At 40.4% G+C, this 15,837-nt stretch overlaps 1 protein-coding gene across 1 annotated transcript; it reads left to right on the forward strand.

The window, feature by feature from the left end:
• Positions 1-14,520: 14,520 nt before the first annotated feature.
• LOC112639833 lies at positions 14,521-15,231 on the forward strand (the record flags this gene model as incomplete). The annotated part of the gene is made up of 2 exons (XM_025414997.1): positions 14,521-14,960; positions 15,039-15,231. Coding segments are annotated over exons 1-2 (633 nt in total), but the record flags the coding sequence as incomplete, so codon positions are not given.
• Positions 15,232-15,837: the final 606 nt, after the last annotated feature.

A 15,837-nucleotide genomic window follows, 5' to 3' on the forward strand; every position in this document is an offset into this window, starting at 1 on the left:
GGTCACGTTAATGACAAGCATAAACAAAAGAGCGGTATTCTTTTGAAAAGGATTTTAGGCCTAATCCTTTTTTGGGTCTAATCCTTTTTTGGGTCTAATCCTTTTTATTGTTCTTTTATTTTATTTTATTGTATTTTATTATATTTTATTATATTTTATATTTTATTATATTTTGAAAAAGATTTTGGGGACCTAATCTTTTTTATTGTTCTTTTATTTTATTTTATTGTATTTTATTATATTTTGAAAAAGATTTTGGGGACCTAATCTTTTTTATTGTTCTTTTATTTTATTTTATTGTATTTTATTATATATTTTTATATATATTTTATATATATTTATATATATTTATATATATTTTTATATATATTTTTATATATATTGTATTTTATTATATATTTTGAAAAAGATTTTGCGGACCTAATCCTTTTTATTGTTCTTTTATTTTATTGTATTTTATTTTATTTTTTAAGGAAAAATTTTATTTTTTAAGGAAAAATTTTAATAGCGCTAATGATCGGCTGCTTTGTCTGGGGATTACTCGATTAGACACAATACAATTGGACACAATTGGCTTTGATTGACTAATCGGAGGTGTCTCCCTCGTTTACATATCAGCGCCGATGTTCGGCTGCTTTGTACTCTCGAGGTACACCCGTAATAGATAATTCCAGGTTTTTTTTCCCGTTCGACGTATAAACAATAGAGATTAAGCGGACAAGCTTTCAGAGATTATCGGGGGATACAAAGAAAATTTTCTTCCAAATGGAATACTATAGAAAACCTTTTATATTCTTTTTTTTTTTTTTTTACTCTTATACATATTTTTATGACTTTATTTCATAAACTTACATTTTTGAGATATTTCAGTCCAACCTTTTCAAGCAATCTGTGTAATATAATAGCGCATTTTTTCTACGATCCTAGGTACATTTGCAAGAAAATTTTCTTTCGTGTCAACCCCCAACAGTCTCTGAAAGCTTGTTGGTCGAATATAAGAAGGATCGAAGCGCAGCAGATCATAGTACATCATTTGAAAACGCATCGACACGTCGGTAGCAAAAAATAGTGTTCTCTCGGAAAGTGTTTTGTCAGAAAAAAGATAGTGTTCTGTTAGTCTTCTGTGATATATATATTGTGTGATAATACATAAAATGGAAAACGAAGACGAAGATCGCGTGTTGTCGTCCGACAGTGACTGTATTAGTGACTGCAGTGAGGATAGTGACTCTGCACTAGTCAGATCAAAAATAGTATCTATCGCAGAAATTAATGCATTAAGCGGACGAAAAAAATATTGCACGATATCCTTTTATTACTCGACTGGCGGCGCTTTAGCAGTATGTGCGTCCTGTATGATTAGGCTGCAAGGTGTAGACCCCATAGAGATGTATGCCGTACGAAAACATGTGATTCAGACATTGGATGCAACGGATGGACGATACTATTCTAATTGCAGAGATCCGTTATATCTAACATTTCCGTGCAATATGTGTCCACAATGCACGTGAAAAAAAACATTAAAAAAGTGTCCACAATGCACGTTGTGAAAAAAAACATTAAAAAAGTGAATAAGACTAAAGTGTGCGAGCAACGGAATAAAAAATTAATGAACATGTCGGTGGTGGAATATTTAAGAAATCGTGAACTTGGCGGAAGAAATTCTCCAATCGCGACCTCCCATCTAAAATCGTATATAAAGATTAGAAAGAGGGATATACGAATTAGAAAGAGGAACAAATTAGAGGCAACCATTTGCCGAGATTGCTGTTTGCCAGGCGGAAATCGAGAAGCGTGTTCCGAAAGGATGCGAGGAATCCATCAGCATAACTATCTTGAATATATGATCAGTTATGATTCTGATTCGGATTCTGATCAATAATTGGAGGTAGGTCGCATGTGTAGGTATTTATTATCAAATTATTCAAATAATTAATAAATTTTTTTTTATGTGCAGAAAGAGTCACCACTCTTCCACCGGCCGCTCCACCATCGCCTCTCATCGCCGCCCCACCATCGCCTCTCATCGACACCACCACCACCACCATATCGTCGTTGCCATCGCCCTCCTATTATATTATATATTATATATTCAATTATATATTATTCATTTTATATTTTTTGTATTCTTTTTATACTTTTATAATTGTATTATATAATTGTATATTGCGTATTTTAAATTCTTTAAAATTTCATTTTGCACACTATGTATATAATACACATTTATATTTTAAATTCTTTAAAATTTCTTTTGCACACTATGTATATAATACACATTTATATTTTGTATATTTTAAATTCTTTTGCACACTATGTATATAATACACATTTTATTTTATTTTATTAAAAATTAATTAATATAAAAAATCTTATTTATTTTCCAAATTCCTCTCTCCCTCTCTTTTAATTGCTCCATTTATTACTAAATTATAAGAAAACTATTAAAAAATTATATTAAATTATCAAAAATATTTTCATTGTGTGATATCTCTTCTCTCACGTGCACCGTATCACTTCTTCTGTCTCTTTCTTTCTTTCCGAGTGTTTGCTCTCTCATGATAATTCTCTCGCAAGGAGCTATGCATGAAAGCTGGGACGGGAGAGCGCGCCAAACGCAAAGAAAGTACACCATGATATAGATTTATAACTATTTATTCTGTTTATATATTTAGTATACAAATATAATTTTTGTCTTACATATTAAGAATTAAAAGCTAAAGATGCCAGCTCGCAATCGACGAGTTCATGCTTGTTGAAAACATCACTCGCGCGTATTACATATGATACTTCTTTCGGATTCGTTACAGTGGACGCGATATTGCAGAATTGTGTAAATTTAACATCAACTGTTTGGATAATTTTATCTAATCGATCAAAAGTTGCATCTATGCATTGATCGAGATCGAACATACGATGTAACGTCGATTCGACCATCATCATGCGTACATCCGAAGTTTCGAGACTTATGAGTTTGACATCGTTAATCGTACGAACTCTCACTGTTAGCGGTCCAACGCTTATAAAATTGTAGTCATCTTTAGAGTCGTTCCGAAGTAAATTTTGAATATTGTGACGCTGTTCGTAGAGTCCTTTCCATGTTTCGAGAGATAATATCAGTTCCTTTCCTCGATGATCTCCTATGGCAATCTCCATGTAACTCGGTGGACCCACGTTGATACCAATTTCGAGGAATTTGAATTCCGTAGCTGTCAATGCGTATCGTCTACCTAGTATACGAGTCGCACGACGCTCCAACGAAATGCTATAGAAAAATTAAAATTAAATAATAGTAATAATAATAAAATTATAAAAATAGAAAAAAGTTAAATGAAACTTACTCGTCACATTTGTTCTCAAACGAAGTTTTATTACGACTCGGCACGTAATTATTATTCACGCGTCTTCTGACGTCGCTGCCGCTACTGCTTCTTTCGACGTAGTACATTTCTTTGAAGGTTATGAAAAGTGAACCATGAGCGGTTAACGCGAGACTGATCGTACAGGAATTAACCGGTTATACGTGACGCTCATCTTCCAAAAGTATGATGTAGTGGGGGGATCAATGCTTCTAACGCTTTGAATTTTAGGAGAAGGGTGAAATAACGCTCAGATAAAATATTCTTAGAAACGCAAGGAAAGGTCTAGGGAGGGGGAAATAAGAGATAAAACACATATTAATGTTTACATATTTGTTTTATTTTCTTGCAATTTTTTCTGGCGTTGCGACCACCAGTTAAATATTTTAAATACATTTTGTAATGCGCAATTCTTAACATGTTTTCCACATCGCATACTATTGATAATATCTAATTTATTTAAAGCATCAATATCTTCGTAATCTGCATCCAAGGTTTCAATAATATAGCCATTTCCCGCATCGTCTAGTATATCGGTCAACCATTTTCGCTTTTCAAGTCCTTTAACGTATACGACAGACGATTCTTCTTCTTCTTCTTCGTGTATCGTACCAACGACAGCTGTTGTAATCGCACGCTGAGCCAAGCCATACGGAATGTTTCCGTCTTCCCGTTGTAATCCGTGATGATTTCTAATCAGCCATGAGACTTGACATCGCTCAGATTTTGTAAGCGTGTGCCACGGTACGGGACTTGCGAAAAAGTAATGCGATAGAACGTATCCCTTTCTCAAGACTGCCGCTTCCCTCACGACAAAATTTTTCCCAATGATAAATCCTTGCAGATCCACAAACGTTGGTACGGACATGATGAGATCTCTATCTCTCTCTCTCTTCGATACGCCAGTCGAGAGGAATGACAAAACTCTAAAACCATCTCGCAAGACTTTGATTTATATCATGCTCCTCTTCCCCCTCTCTCTTGTGTCGATGTTATCGCCTAGGTGATTTTGCGTACAACGTTGGTCAACGGATTGTATTGGATCATGCGATCGTGTATGATGAGACAGTACGCAGTGGTATTCGGCGGCACATTCTCCTTACACTCGAATTCCAATCTCACATCCACAGTTGCGCTCTTAACCGATTCGTTTTGTCGAGAACAATCGATAATCGCGAACGGACCGTATTGTATAAACTTCAGGATGCCGAGACTCGGCTCGAAATACTCGTGTCCGTAATAATTCTTGCAGAAGCGTGCGTACGTATCATACAGAATGGCATATCTGGTTTTATCTAAATCCAGATTCATATCGTCATACGGATAATATTCCGAATTCAGATAGAGTTTCACGTTGATCAGTTTGCAGTCGTCGAATCGACTCACATCCTTAGACATGACATTCTTCCGACCTGTCTGCAGAGCGAAGATAACGTATCGTGGTTTCTCCAGCTGAGTCGCAGTCTTAATGGCCCACGAATGCTTGGTTGTAAGCTGCAATAGCGGATACTCGTACAAATCCCACGAGCGAAAAGCCATGCTGAGATATCGTCCGCTTTCCAGAGCACGCAGCATCGACAACTTTTTGATTTCGCTCAACAGCACGTGAGGCATTCGCCATTGTATCTTGAATATGTCGATCACAGGCTCCTGCGCCGAACTTTCATGCAGACAATTGTTGTCGTTGCGCGATCGTATCAAGATCAATTCGTGACGAGCGTTAATCACCACGCGTCTGTAATCCTCGCAAAATCCTAGCAACATGTAGAGCGGTACGCAAAAATTGAAATGTCCATGCGTGTAGGAAAACGGCTCCCAGCCAGCATTTTTCAAAATCACCTCTGTAGCGGATGATACTGTTGCATAGTTTTTGAGCGTAGTAGTTATTCCTACGTTTCTATTGCGATCAATCTCAACACCGTCGAGTTCGTATCGAATCTCATCGAACATGAATGCGATGAAATTATTTCCCAGTATCACTTCATTTTCTCCTTCAGCTGGTGGTTTGTTTTTCGTTAGTTTTCCCTCGATGTATAGGAAACTCTCATGCGGCAGCGTATACAGATCCTGTTGTTGTATGGGTATTCTTATCTCGTCATTGTGCCCAAACGTTGTATTGGCGAACGGGTTGTACGTGTGAGTCTCGATCTTGACGATACGATCGTCAAAGATAGGTTCGTCACCGATGTTGAGGATATCGGTCATCGTTCAGCTGTTTCGCACCGCGAATCCCAAAGATTGCAAAAACGCAACGTTCGATGTGTTGAGTTTCTTTTTCTCAGATGATTGGATATTAGCGAACGTCGATGTTGTTGTTGTTGTTGTTGTTGTTGGTGTCACTGATTTCGTAAAGATTGTATTATCTCTCACGTCTTTCGATCCGTTCAACACGAGCATCTCATACGTACGTTATCGCTGCAACCGTCGTATGTGCAATCTTACGGTGATCTCTTCTCCTCGAAAATCGAGCAATCGTCCGTTTTGGTCGACAACGCGTAACGTTAAATCCGTAATGCTCCGCGCGCGACGCATCGGCAGGTAAATGATCTGCGCTGGCGTTTCCGATATCTTATATCCCGGCGGTACCCTCGGTGAAAATTCATGTATCGTATGAACGAGTTTGCCGTTGTTGTACGCACCCGCGGTCACGTTACATTCTACGCGGATAATATTAACGTTGATAATGTTAATCGGCATGTTCGATTCATACCATTTTCCCGACTCGAGAATACGATTCGAGAATCCTAGCAGCGATCCAATATTGCCGGGTTTGCTAAAGTTTAATCTGTATGCGCATTTGATCTCGCTCCTCATCGTATTGTAATTAGTGCGGAACACTATCGGATATTCGTCATCTTCATTGACACCGTTGTCATCTTCATTGACACCGTCGTCAATGTGTTTCGTATTGTAATTAGTGCTGAACACTATCGGATATTCGTCATCTTCATTGACGCGATGTTGCCGTGAAATTGCATGTTTCAAAAATTCATGTATATCTCGCAACTCATACGATCCCTCAGGAATCGTAATTTCCGTGTCGTCTTTGCCAAAGTAAAATTTATTATTCGAGGAATTCACATTCGGTATCGTGTGATAAGTCTCAAAATCCGTTAGACCGAGTTCGTATGCATCGTCGTCCAAATCTACGGCGGGAAAGAAGTTTGCCGTGAGAACGCTACTCTTCCCACTCAATGTGAATGTCATAGACATGTCGGCAAAACTGTTTAACGAATACTGAGTTAAATAGCGCAATATCAGTCTTTAAATTCGCACGCATCGACCGTTCGAAGAAACTGCAAGCACAATTGTCCACAGATGCTCTGATCGTAAGTTTGAACAGGTGTGTAATTGTACTGTATCTTCGTTACGTTTCGTCCGAAATATCGCACCAGTTCATTCGGTGGTCGAAGATTGCCGAAACTGTCGAAATATATAACGCGATTTCTCCTCTTTGCGTACGCTACCCAATGAGTACCTGGTCCTTCGACGCTATCCAAATTTACGATGCCGCTCTCGTTTTGATAAATACAACCGATCGGTAAAGAGTTGCGCATGAAAACACCTCTAAAATATGGAATGCGCATACGTTTTGCTAGTTGCAGCAATTGTATGTTGGTAGTTGCACCCTGCGGCATTTTTAGCGTCTCTTTGACGTTTTTTTTTTTTTCTCGGTGAGGCTCCTCGTCCGTGTTTGTAAGGAGCGAGATATAATCCATGACCTTCCATGGCGCGATTGTGACATAGCATCTCCTGCAACTGACGTTGCGCGGCTTTTCTGTCGTTCACCACCTTCGCTACACCAGCCGCTCCACCGATCAGGGATCCGAGCGCTCCCAACATTGGTAGAATCGGCAATATGCCGCCGCATTTCGCTACCGGAAGTATCCGTTTCTTCGCCGTTCTTTTCTTCGTCTTCGTTGTCTTCAGACCCATACCGAGCTTCGTCTTAGCTTTCATCGCTGTCCAGACAGCTGTAGCTGCAGCTCTCTCACCAAGAGTCGAATCTCTCGCAACGATGCGATTCCGCGCTTTCTCGGCGAGTATCCTATCCGCAGCGTGTCTCTCGGTGAGATCGTTGCTTCGAGAGTATGCTATATCGTGTTCGCGACACGCAGCGTCCAATGGATTTATACCTCGATCACCTCTGGCTAATCGCTTCTCCAACCGTGTACCTGGCCCGCAAAACTGATAGTCGGGAATATGTAATTCGATCGGAAGTGCGTTTATCGCGTGATTTAATAGGCCTCTACCTATTTTCGTTGACATTCGCTGCAATTCTTTATCAATGGCGCCGGACCGTCGATGTGCGTTTCCTGCCACGGCTGATTGTAGTGTTTGTAACAGCGACGATACGTCTGAACCTCCGGATCCGCCTTTATATATTCTGGAAGCTTGTCCCACACGTAGTGAACGTGATCACCACACATTCGCAACAGAACAGCTTTCGACACAAATTGTAGCTGTTCGACGCTCAAATCGCAAATGTCGGAAGGACTTGATAGCAGAATGAACATTTTTTCTCTACTGAGCAACTCGTGATTTCGCGCACCTATAAATAGGCAGGCGTTCGATCCAATCAACAGTGTTGAAAAAAATGAGATTCGTACGACAACCTTTGACGATTTACGTGAGAAATTGCGATAGCAGATTACGATTAATGGGGGACAACGCGGAGATGCGCAGGCACGGTACGATGCTACCGACTACTATACGCGCGATCATATGCGGACCCTCGAATTGTGGTAAAACCAACGTTCTGATAAGTCTACTGGAAAGTCCGCACGGTGTACGTTTCGAGAATGTGTACGTGTATTCGAAGTCATTGCAACAGCCAAAATATCAATATCTGGAGAATTTGTTGACGCCGATCGACGAAATCGGCTATTTTACGTTCTCGAATAACAGTGACGTCATTCCACCGAGCGAGGCACATCCAAACTCGATTTTCGTCTTCGATGACGTGGCGTGCGACAAGCAAGATACGATAAGAGAGTACTTCTCAATGGGTCGTCACTCGAACGTCGACTGCTTCTATCTTTGTCAGACGTACGCGAGAATACCAAAACATCTTATACGCGACAACGCGAACCTGCTGATCTTGTTTAAACAGGATGGTACCAACTTGAAACACGTGTACAACGATCATGTGAATACCGACATGTCGTACGAGGATTTCAGTGAATTATGTCGTACTTGTTGGCAACAAAAGTATGGATTCCTAGTGATAGATAAGGACAGCTCGCTTACGAACGGGCGATACAGAAAAGGATTTAACGTGTTCGCGATACCGCAAAACGATTAGTCGCTGCCAACATTTTGTCGAGAAGGGTGAAACGCTCGACATTCCGTCAACATGGCTGAAAGCGATAATATTCGTGAGCGTGAAAAGATTGCGAAGGAGATTGAGAAAACGAGCGAATCGATCCGCAAGAAACATCGCGCTTTAAAGACCGGTAAGATCGACGACGATATCGCGGTCAAGACCCATTTTAGACCTATTATCGAGCCACTACAAAAAATCGCCGACAACTCTAGCTTTATCGCGATGAAAAATGAGCCGGAGAGTAACACTGGCGCTATAATTAAAACATTACCCATCAAGCGGTATAAGGAGAAAGAGGAGGAGGAGGAGGAGGAGGAGGAGGATGCGACACCGAAAAAGAGGAAACGATTGAAGGCTAAACGTTTATTGACGCCGCGTACATTGGATGAACCGCTGCTAACCTCTACACCGCTGCTAACCTCTACACCGCTGATAACCTCCACACCGTCCGGGACAACGAGAACCGTACAATCCAGGATACCCAAATTACTTGATGAGATCGAAGAAGTTCTCGAAAAATCCCAAAAAAACCTGTTTCAAGAGGAAGTTTTCGAAACCACGGGCAACCCGCTCGAAACATCCGTTCGAAACAGATTACAAACGTCGGAAGGTCAAGAAGTGTTACGAGAACACTTGGGATCACTGGGACAAAAATACATAGGTGCTCTTCTTAGCGGTGACGAAAGAAAAAACACGATCGATCACGTGTACGGCGTCTATTTCGACGAGAATGGAATGCGTCTCGGTAACAAACGATTTGACATTGACAAAGATGACTCTATAATCATAGACAAAGTGAGGTATATTGGTACACCAGGATTATACGAGTTGATCTTCAAGAGAATTCCCGACGATGTCATATACACTGAGGACGATATGCAAAAATATAAGAGCATATTGATGATGACGAGTGCGCATAAACGTCAATATGATGCGCAAGGTCAATTAAAGAGCAACAAGGGATACAAGTATAAACAAATAATCGCGCCGTTGATGTCGATCGAATCGAAAAAGAAAAAAACGGGAACGGGAGTATTCACGCCTCGCGCGATGACGCTAACCGACAATAAGATCGATTACGTGCACTGGGACGATCCCAACGAGCTAGTGGATCGCCTACGATTGCTCGACGCTTCGCGCCGAGCTGGTCACAACGCTCACGACAACGAGATCCTGTCGATCATAGAAGAACTTCGCGAAGCTGGCCTTATTATAAATTAAACGGTGTCTCGACAAAACTAATCAGTCGATCGACGTTACTCACATCGAAAAAAAAAATGCCTATCAACAAATTTGGATTATTCGAACGGAGAAATGAAGAAATCTGCACAAGCGATCATTTGGGTAAATTGGCGACAAGTTACTTGCGTCGAAACGCTCTGTGTCGCGTCGCTACGGACTATGACGCGAGGTCGCGCAAGATTCGTCGTGTAGCGCAACCTGAGGCTGATACCGATGCAGTCAACAAACTGTACATGGAACAATATGTTAAAACGTTGAAGAATCAACAGAAAGAATCAGACGAAAAGCTGATTGCGTTCGAGAAGGATATGCAAGCTTTGCAGATTGCGATAAACGAACTTTGACGTGCGATTAACACTAATTCAGAAACGGCTATCAATCTATAATGAGCTGTAGTGAACAGTTTAGGAGCAGCTATTGTACAATTATTAAACATCTACAAAGACTTATCGAACGGCTACAAAGGCTTATCGAACGGCTACGAAGGATTATTGAACTACAATGAGTGACAGCGATCGAAGAGGAAACGACCTCGAACGGGTCAGCAACGGCTATTGAACGGTTATTGAACGACTATCAAACGACAGTGAACGGCTACGAACGGTTATTGAACGGCTATTGAACGGCTACGAACGGGTCAGCAACGGCTATTGAACGGCTATTGAACGGCTATCGAACGACAGTGAACGGCTACGAACGGCTATTGAACGGCTACGAACGGCAGTGAACGGCTAAAGAGTGACAACGAATAATAAAACGCATGGTGATACGTATCGTTTATTTGATCGACGAATCGAAACAACGATGGATCGACGATTGGGAATAATCGAAGAAGCGAAGAAACAACATAGTTTAGAGAAACGGCAGTTGGTGAATGAACTGCACGCACCGGCGAGAAAAAATTTCCCCCGAAGACACGTTATAGTGCGGGGATACGATGACCTGTGGCAAGCCGACATCGTCGAGATGCGTCCGTACTCTCGTTTCAACAGAGGTTACAACTACATACTCACTGTCATCGATGCGTTGAGCAAGTACGCGTGGGCTGTACCACTCAAGAGTAAAGGTGGAAGCGAGACAGCTGACGCTATCGCCGAGATAATTCGAGATAGCAAAAGGTGTCCGAAAAATATACAGACCGATATGGGGAAGGAATTTTATAACGTCGACGTGCAACGGCTCATGCGAAAACACGACATTAATCATTATTCTACATATTCGACATTAAAGGCATCGATCGTTGAGCGATTCAATCGCACGCTGAAAAACGACATGTGGAAGATGTTTACGCTAAACGGATCTTACAAGTGGATCAACGTGTTGCCGGAACTCGTATCGAATTACAACGCGCGCAAGCATAGAACGATCGGTATGCGGCCCGTCGATGTTACCCCCGCGATCGCTGAAAGACTCTTGGCTACTGTATACAACCATGTAAATATCGCGGGTCCGGCGAAATTCAAAGTAGGTGATTCGGTACGCGTTAGCAAGTACAAGACAGTTTTCGAGAAAGGTTACACGCCAAATTGGACAACCGAGGTGTTTAAAATTATAAAAGTGCAGCATACTAATCCCGTAAGCTATCTACTTGAGGATTATCGCAAAAAATCTATCGCTGGAGCGTTCTACGAACACGAGTTGCATCGCGCGAATTATCCGGACGTGTATCTCGTGGAGAAAGTACTGCGGAGGGGGGTGATGAGGTTTACGTGAAATGGCTGGGATTTGACAATTCGCACAATTCTTGGATACATAAAGACAATGTGATTTAATTAATTAATTTAATTTTCATAGTGTTTATTTTTTTTAATTTTCTGGAAAAAATATATATGTATAACATTATAATATTTGAAAAATAAAAATATACATAAAAATATATATACATAAAAAATCCTTATCATTATTCCTTTCTATAGTATATGTATTTTTAATAAGTTATAAACATAATAAGATGCATGAAGAACACATAAAATATATGAATATAAAAAAATCCTTATTAATATTCCTTTCAATAGTACATGTATTTTGTTAATAAGTAATAAGATGTATGAAATATACATTACATAAAAATATATACAATAAAAATCTTTATTAATAATTCTTTATAGATATAGTTTTATAGCACACATTTTACATTTTATATTTACATTTACATTACATATTAACAATGTACTATAATGTCCCCACGGGTAAATGTATCTGTGGTTAGGTACGATATACGCATATGTCGTACGGACTCAAGCAATTTCGTCTCGCAGATCGTGTTTATACTTGGTGCTTTAGATGTAATACACGAACTGTTGGCTGGTCATTTCAATTTTCTTTTCAAACATCGCGTGTAATCAATAAACGTTATTCGTTCTAGCGACAAGTTGCTCTTGACGCCTTTAACTTTTTTTCGTGTCTTTTCTTTCCATCCACTCGTAATGGCGTACATCTTTGCTCTGAGTCCGACGAATTCGGTCATTATGGCACCGTTATTTTCATCCTTCATCAGGCCCGGTAACTTTTTATTTTCAAAGCGTATACCGTACGCATTGTCTTACCGCATAATCGCTCGTGTTCAAATCTGGCAAGTATCGCGGCTTCAGTTTCATACACATCAACGCACTCAATGTGATATATCAAAACTCTCTGTGTCAGGTAAAACCATAATCTTACATTTATCAGCGAATACATTGGCGTCATATACTCGTGATGAAAATTCATCAACAAATGTCTTGGAATATTGTCGAGTATGCACATGCCCAAATTATCGGTCTTGTAGAATGTCACCTCGAGTTTAACGCAATTACACAGCGATTAAGGTTTTCTGAAAAAACCTCTGCTTGTGGAAATTTGGTTTCGCGATCATCGCTTCTGCACTGTACTGGCCATTCCCGCATTTTGTTAATAATTTTACATCTCACGATCTACGCACATTTCTCATCGTTTACAAAACACGCATTATTCATAATTTATATAAATTTTCTCTGAATCGTTTTTCCGCCGAGTGTTCTGAAATGTGTATTTAATTCGATATAACTGCGAAGCATGGAGATTGTGCGTAAATTGTATACGTCGATGTATGTTTTGTTAAACGAAGGCCGTGACGCGTACACTGCTTTAGGTTTACGGTACTGTATGCACGTAACCTTTATCATATAATACGTTGCAAGTAGTTTGAATTCCCGCCTTACCGGGCGGCTTTGTCGCGCGTTGGACAAAACGGTAGATCAGATGTGCGTATCGTGGACAGATGTTCGCGGTATTCGAGATCGACTCCGAGGATATACTTTGCTAAATCGAGCGCCGATGTACGGCTGCTCCTGATGCAATCACGTTAAAATTTTCAAATGTACGTGACACAATATGTGAAAAAAATAACCCACCAAGGTTAAAATGTGTATCATCCCTAGACAAAGGATTTAGCTGAATTTGCTAAAATCGAGCGCCGATGTACGGCTGCGCCTGATGCAATCGCATTAAAATTATTCAAATGTACGTGAAAATAGTGAAAAAATAACCACTAAGGTTAAAATGTGTATCATCCCTAGACAAAGATTTAGCTGAATTTACTAAAATCAAGCGTCTATGTACGACTGCGCCTGGTGCAATCGCATTAAAATTATTCAAATGTACGTGACAAATAGTGAAAAAATAACCACCAAGGTTAAAATGTGTATCATCCCTAGACAAAGATTTAGCTGAATTTAGTAAAATCGAGCGCCGATGTACGGCTGCCCCTGATGCAATCACGTTAGATTTTTCAAATGTACGTGACAAATAGTGAAATTATCAAGGTTAAATTGCACACGGTACTACGGGCAATTTTTTGTAAGATGAAATCGTTCTAGAATGTTCGATGATAAAACAATGCATGAGACAATATATAAATCATGATAGAGAGACGCACCCCACCAGTAGCTAAAGTGCATCAGACCTGTCATTAGAAACGCTAAATTTTGCAAGTGTACGTTAGCAATATGGAGGAGCAAATTTTGCGAGAACAATCCGCTTTGCTTGATTCGTTGGAAAACTACATTGTGTGGGAGCAACGATGCGACGAGTACATCGAGTCGCTGGAAGAGCAAAGTCGAATCAAACGCCCGCGATTATCGATCGGATGTCGACAATCGCTGATTGCTCAGATCGCGCGCTTCGAAGGGTTGAAAAATTCGGTACGTGGACGTTTCGTACACGCGGGTGCCGGATGTAGTGCGCGTCAAAATGGACTTGTGTGGCGCGAAATTGATACGGCGTTCGAGAGTCGCGACTGGTGCGGTGATAAACTATAATCACATCGAACCGCGCCAATTTCTCGATGACGCCAAAGACATTGTGTTGGAACATGTGCAGGGCGCTTTAAAAAAACACAACAGTGTAAAAGTGAACACTATATTCAATGGTGAATTTGTGGCCGGAGATAAACACGCGAATAAAAGTGTGAATACGAGAAACTATGAACTCTTTCGCACATCTGATTTATGCGAGTGGTACGAACAGCGCGTTATCGAGTCCATCCTAGCGTCTCTGGAAGAGTTTTAGGAACGTGATAGTGGGTGGGCATTGTCGCGAATACTGAACTTGACTGTAAATATTAACAAGTACAATCCCATGCGCGCGGGATGTCACATCAAGTTACCGCGGGAGATTATGATGAAGAGAGCGGTGGTTAACGTGCAATCAAAGGATAATGCGTGTTTCGCGTGGGCAGTGGTCGCCGCTCTGTATCCCGCCGAAAGTCATGCGGAACGGGAATCATCGTACCCGCATTACACGACAGTGCTGAATCTCCGGGACATTGAGTTTCCAGTGACTGTTAATCAAATTAAGAAATTTGAACTTGCAAATGACATTTCAATCAATGTGTACGACATCGAAGACAAAAACATTGTCCCGATACGTCTTTCGCAGCAGAAACGGGACAAACATGTGAACCTGCTGTACACTGAAGACGGCAACAGCGTGGGACATTTCGCTTGGATCAAAAATTTATCCCGGCTCGTGAGCTCGCAATTGAGCAAACACAATGGTCAAAGATATATCTATGATCGGTAAGTTTATTTTATATTATTTGAAAATTATAATTTATATAAAAAATCTTATGATAAAAAAATTTTTTTCTTTTACAGATGCCTTCATTATTTTGGTTCGGACGACAAGTTGCAGTCGCATACGGTCGACTGCGGAAAGCTAAACGACTACGCTGTCCGATTGCCGAGCGACAAGGACAAGTGGCTCGAGTTCAGCAACCCTAATCGGAAGGAGCGGCTTCCATTTGTGGTCTACGCCGACTTGGAATGTGTCCTGACCAAGACGAAAGAAGAAAAATTATATCAACGCCATCGGGTATTTAGTTTAGCTTATTATGTACATTGTTCGTACGACGACTCATTATCAACGTATCATTCGCGTCGTAGCGTCGATTGTATAACATGGTTCGCCGAAGACCTTAAAAATTTAGCAATTCGCGTTAAGAATATTTTAAAAACAAATGTCCCCATGGTAAATTTAACGTTCGAAGAGTGGGAGAAATTCCATAGCGCCACTCGTTGTCATATATGCGAAAAGCCGTTTACACAAGACGATACACGCGTTCGCGATCATTGCCATCTGACCGGGCGGTACAGAGGTCCTGCACACTCAAATTGTAATCTAAATTATAAAGATTCTTTTTGCATTCCGATAGTGTTTCACAATTTATCCGGTTACGATTCTCATTTTATCATCGAGGAAATAGCCACAGCGTTCGAAGGGAAAATCGAGTTATTACCGATAACCAAGGAAAAATATATTTCGTTTACTAAAAGTGTTGATCTTAAAGAAGAAGAATCAAAAAATCAAATAAAATTACGTTTCATCGATTCATACAAATTTCTCGCATCGAGTCTCGATAAATTGGCATCATTTTTGGACAAAGATAAACTCAAA

Source organism: Camponotus floridanus, unplaced genomic scaffold (genome assembly GCF_003227725.1).
Source record: "Camponotus floridanus strain SB8 unplaced genomic scaffold, Cflo_v7.5 scaffold93, whole genome shotgun sequence".
In the NCBI taxonomy this organism is placed as follows: domain Eukaryota; kingdom Metazoa; phylum Arthropoda; class Insecta; order Hymenoptera; family Formicidae; genus Camponotus; species Camponotus floridanus.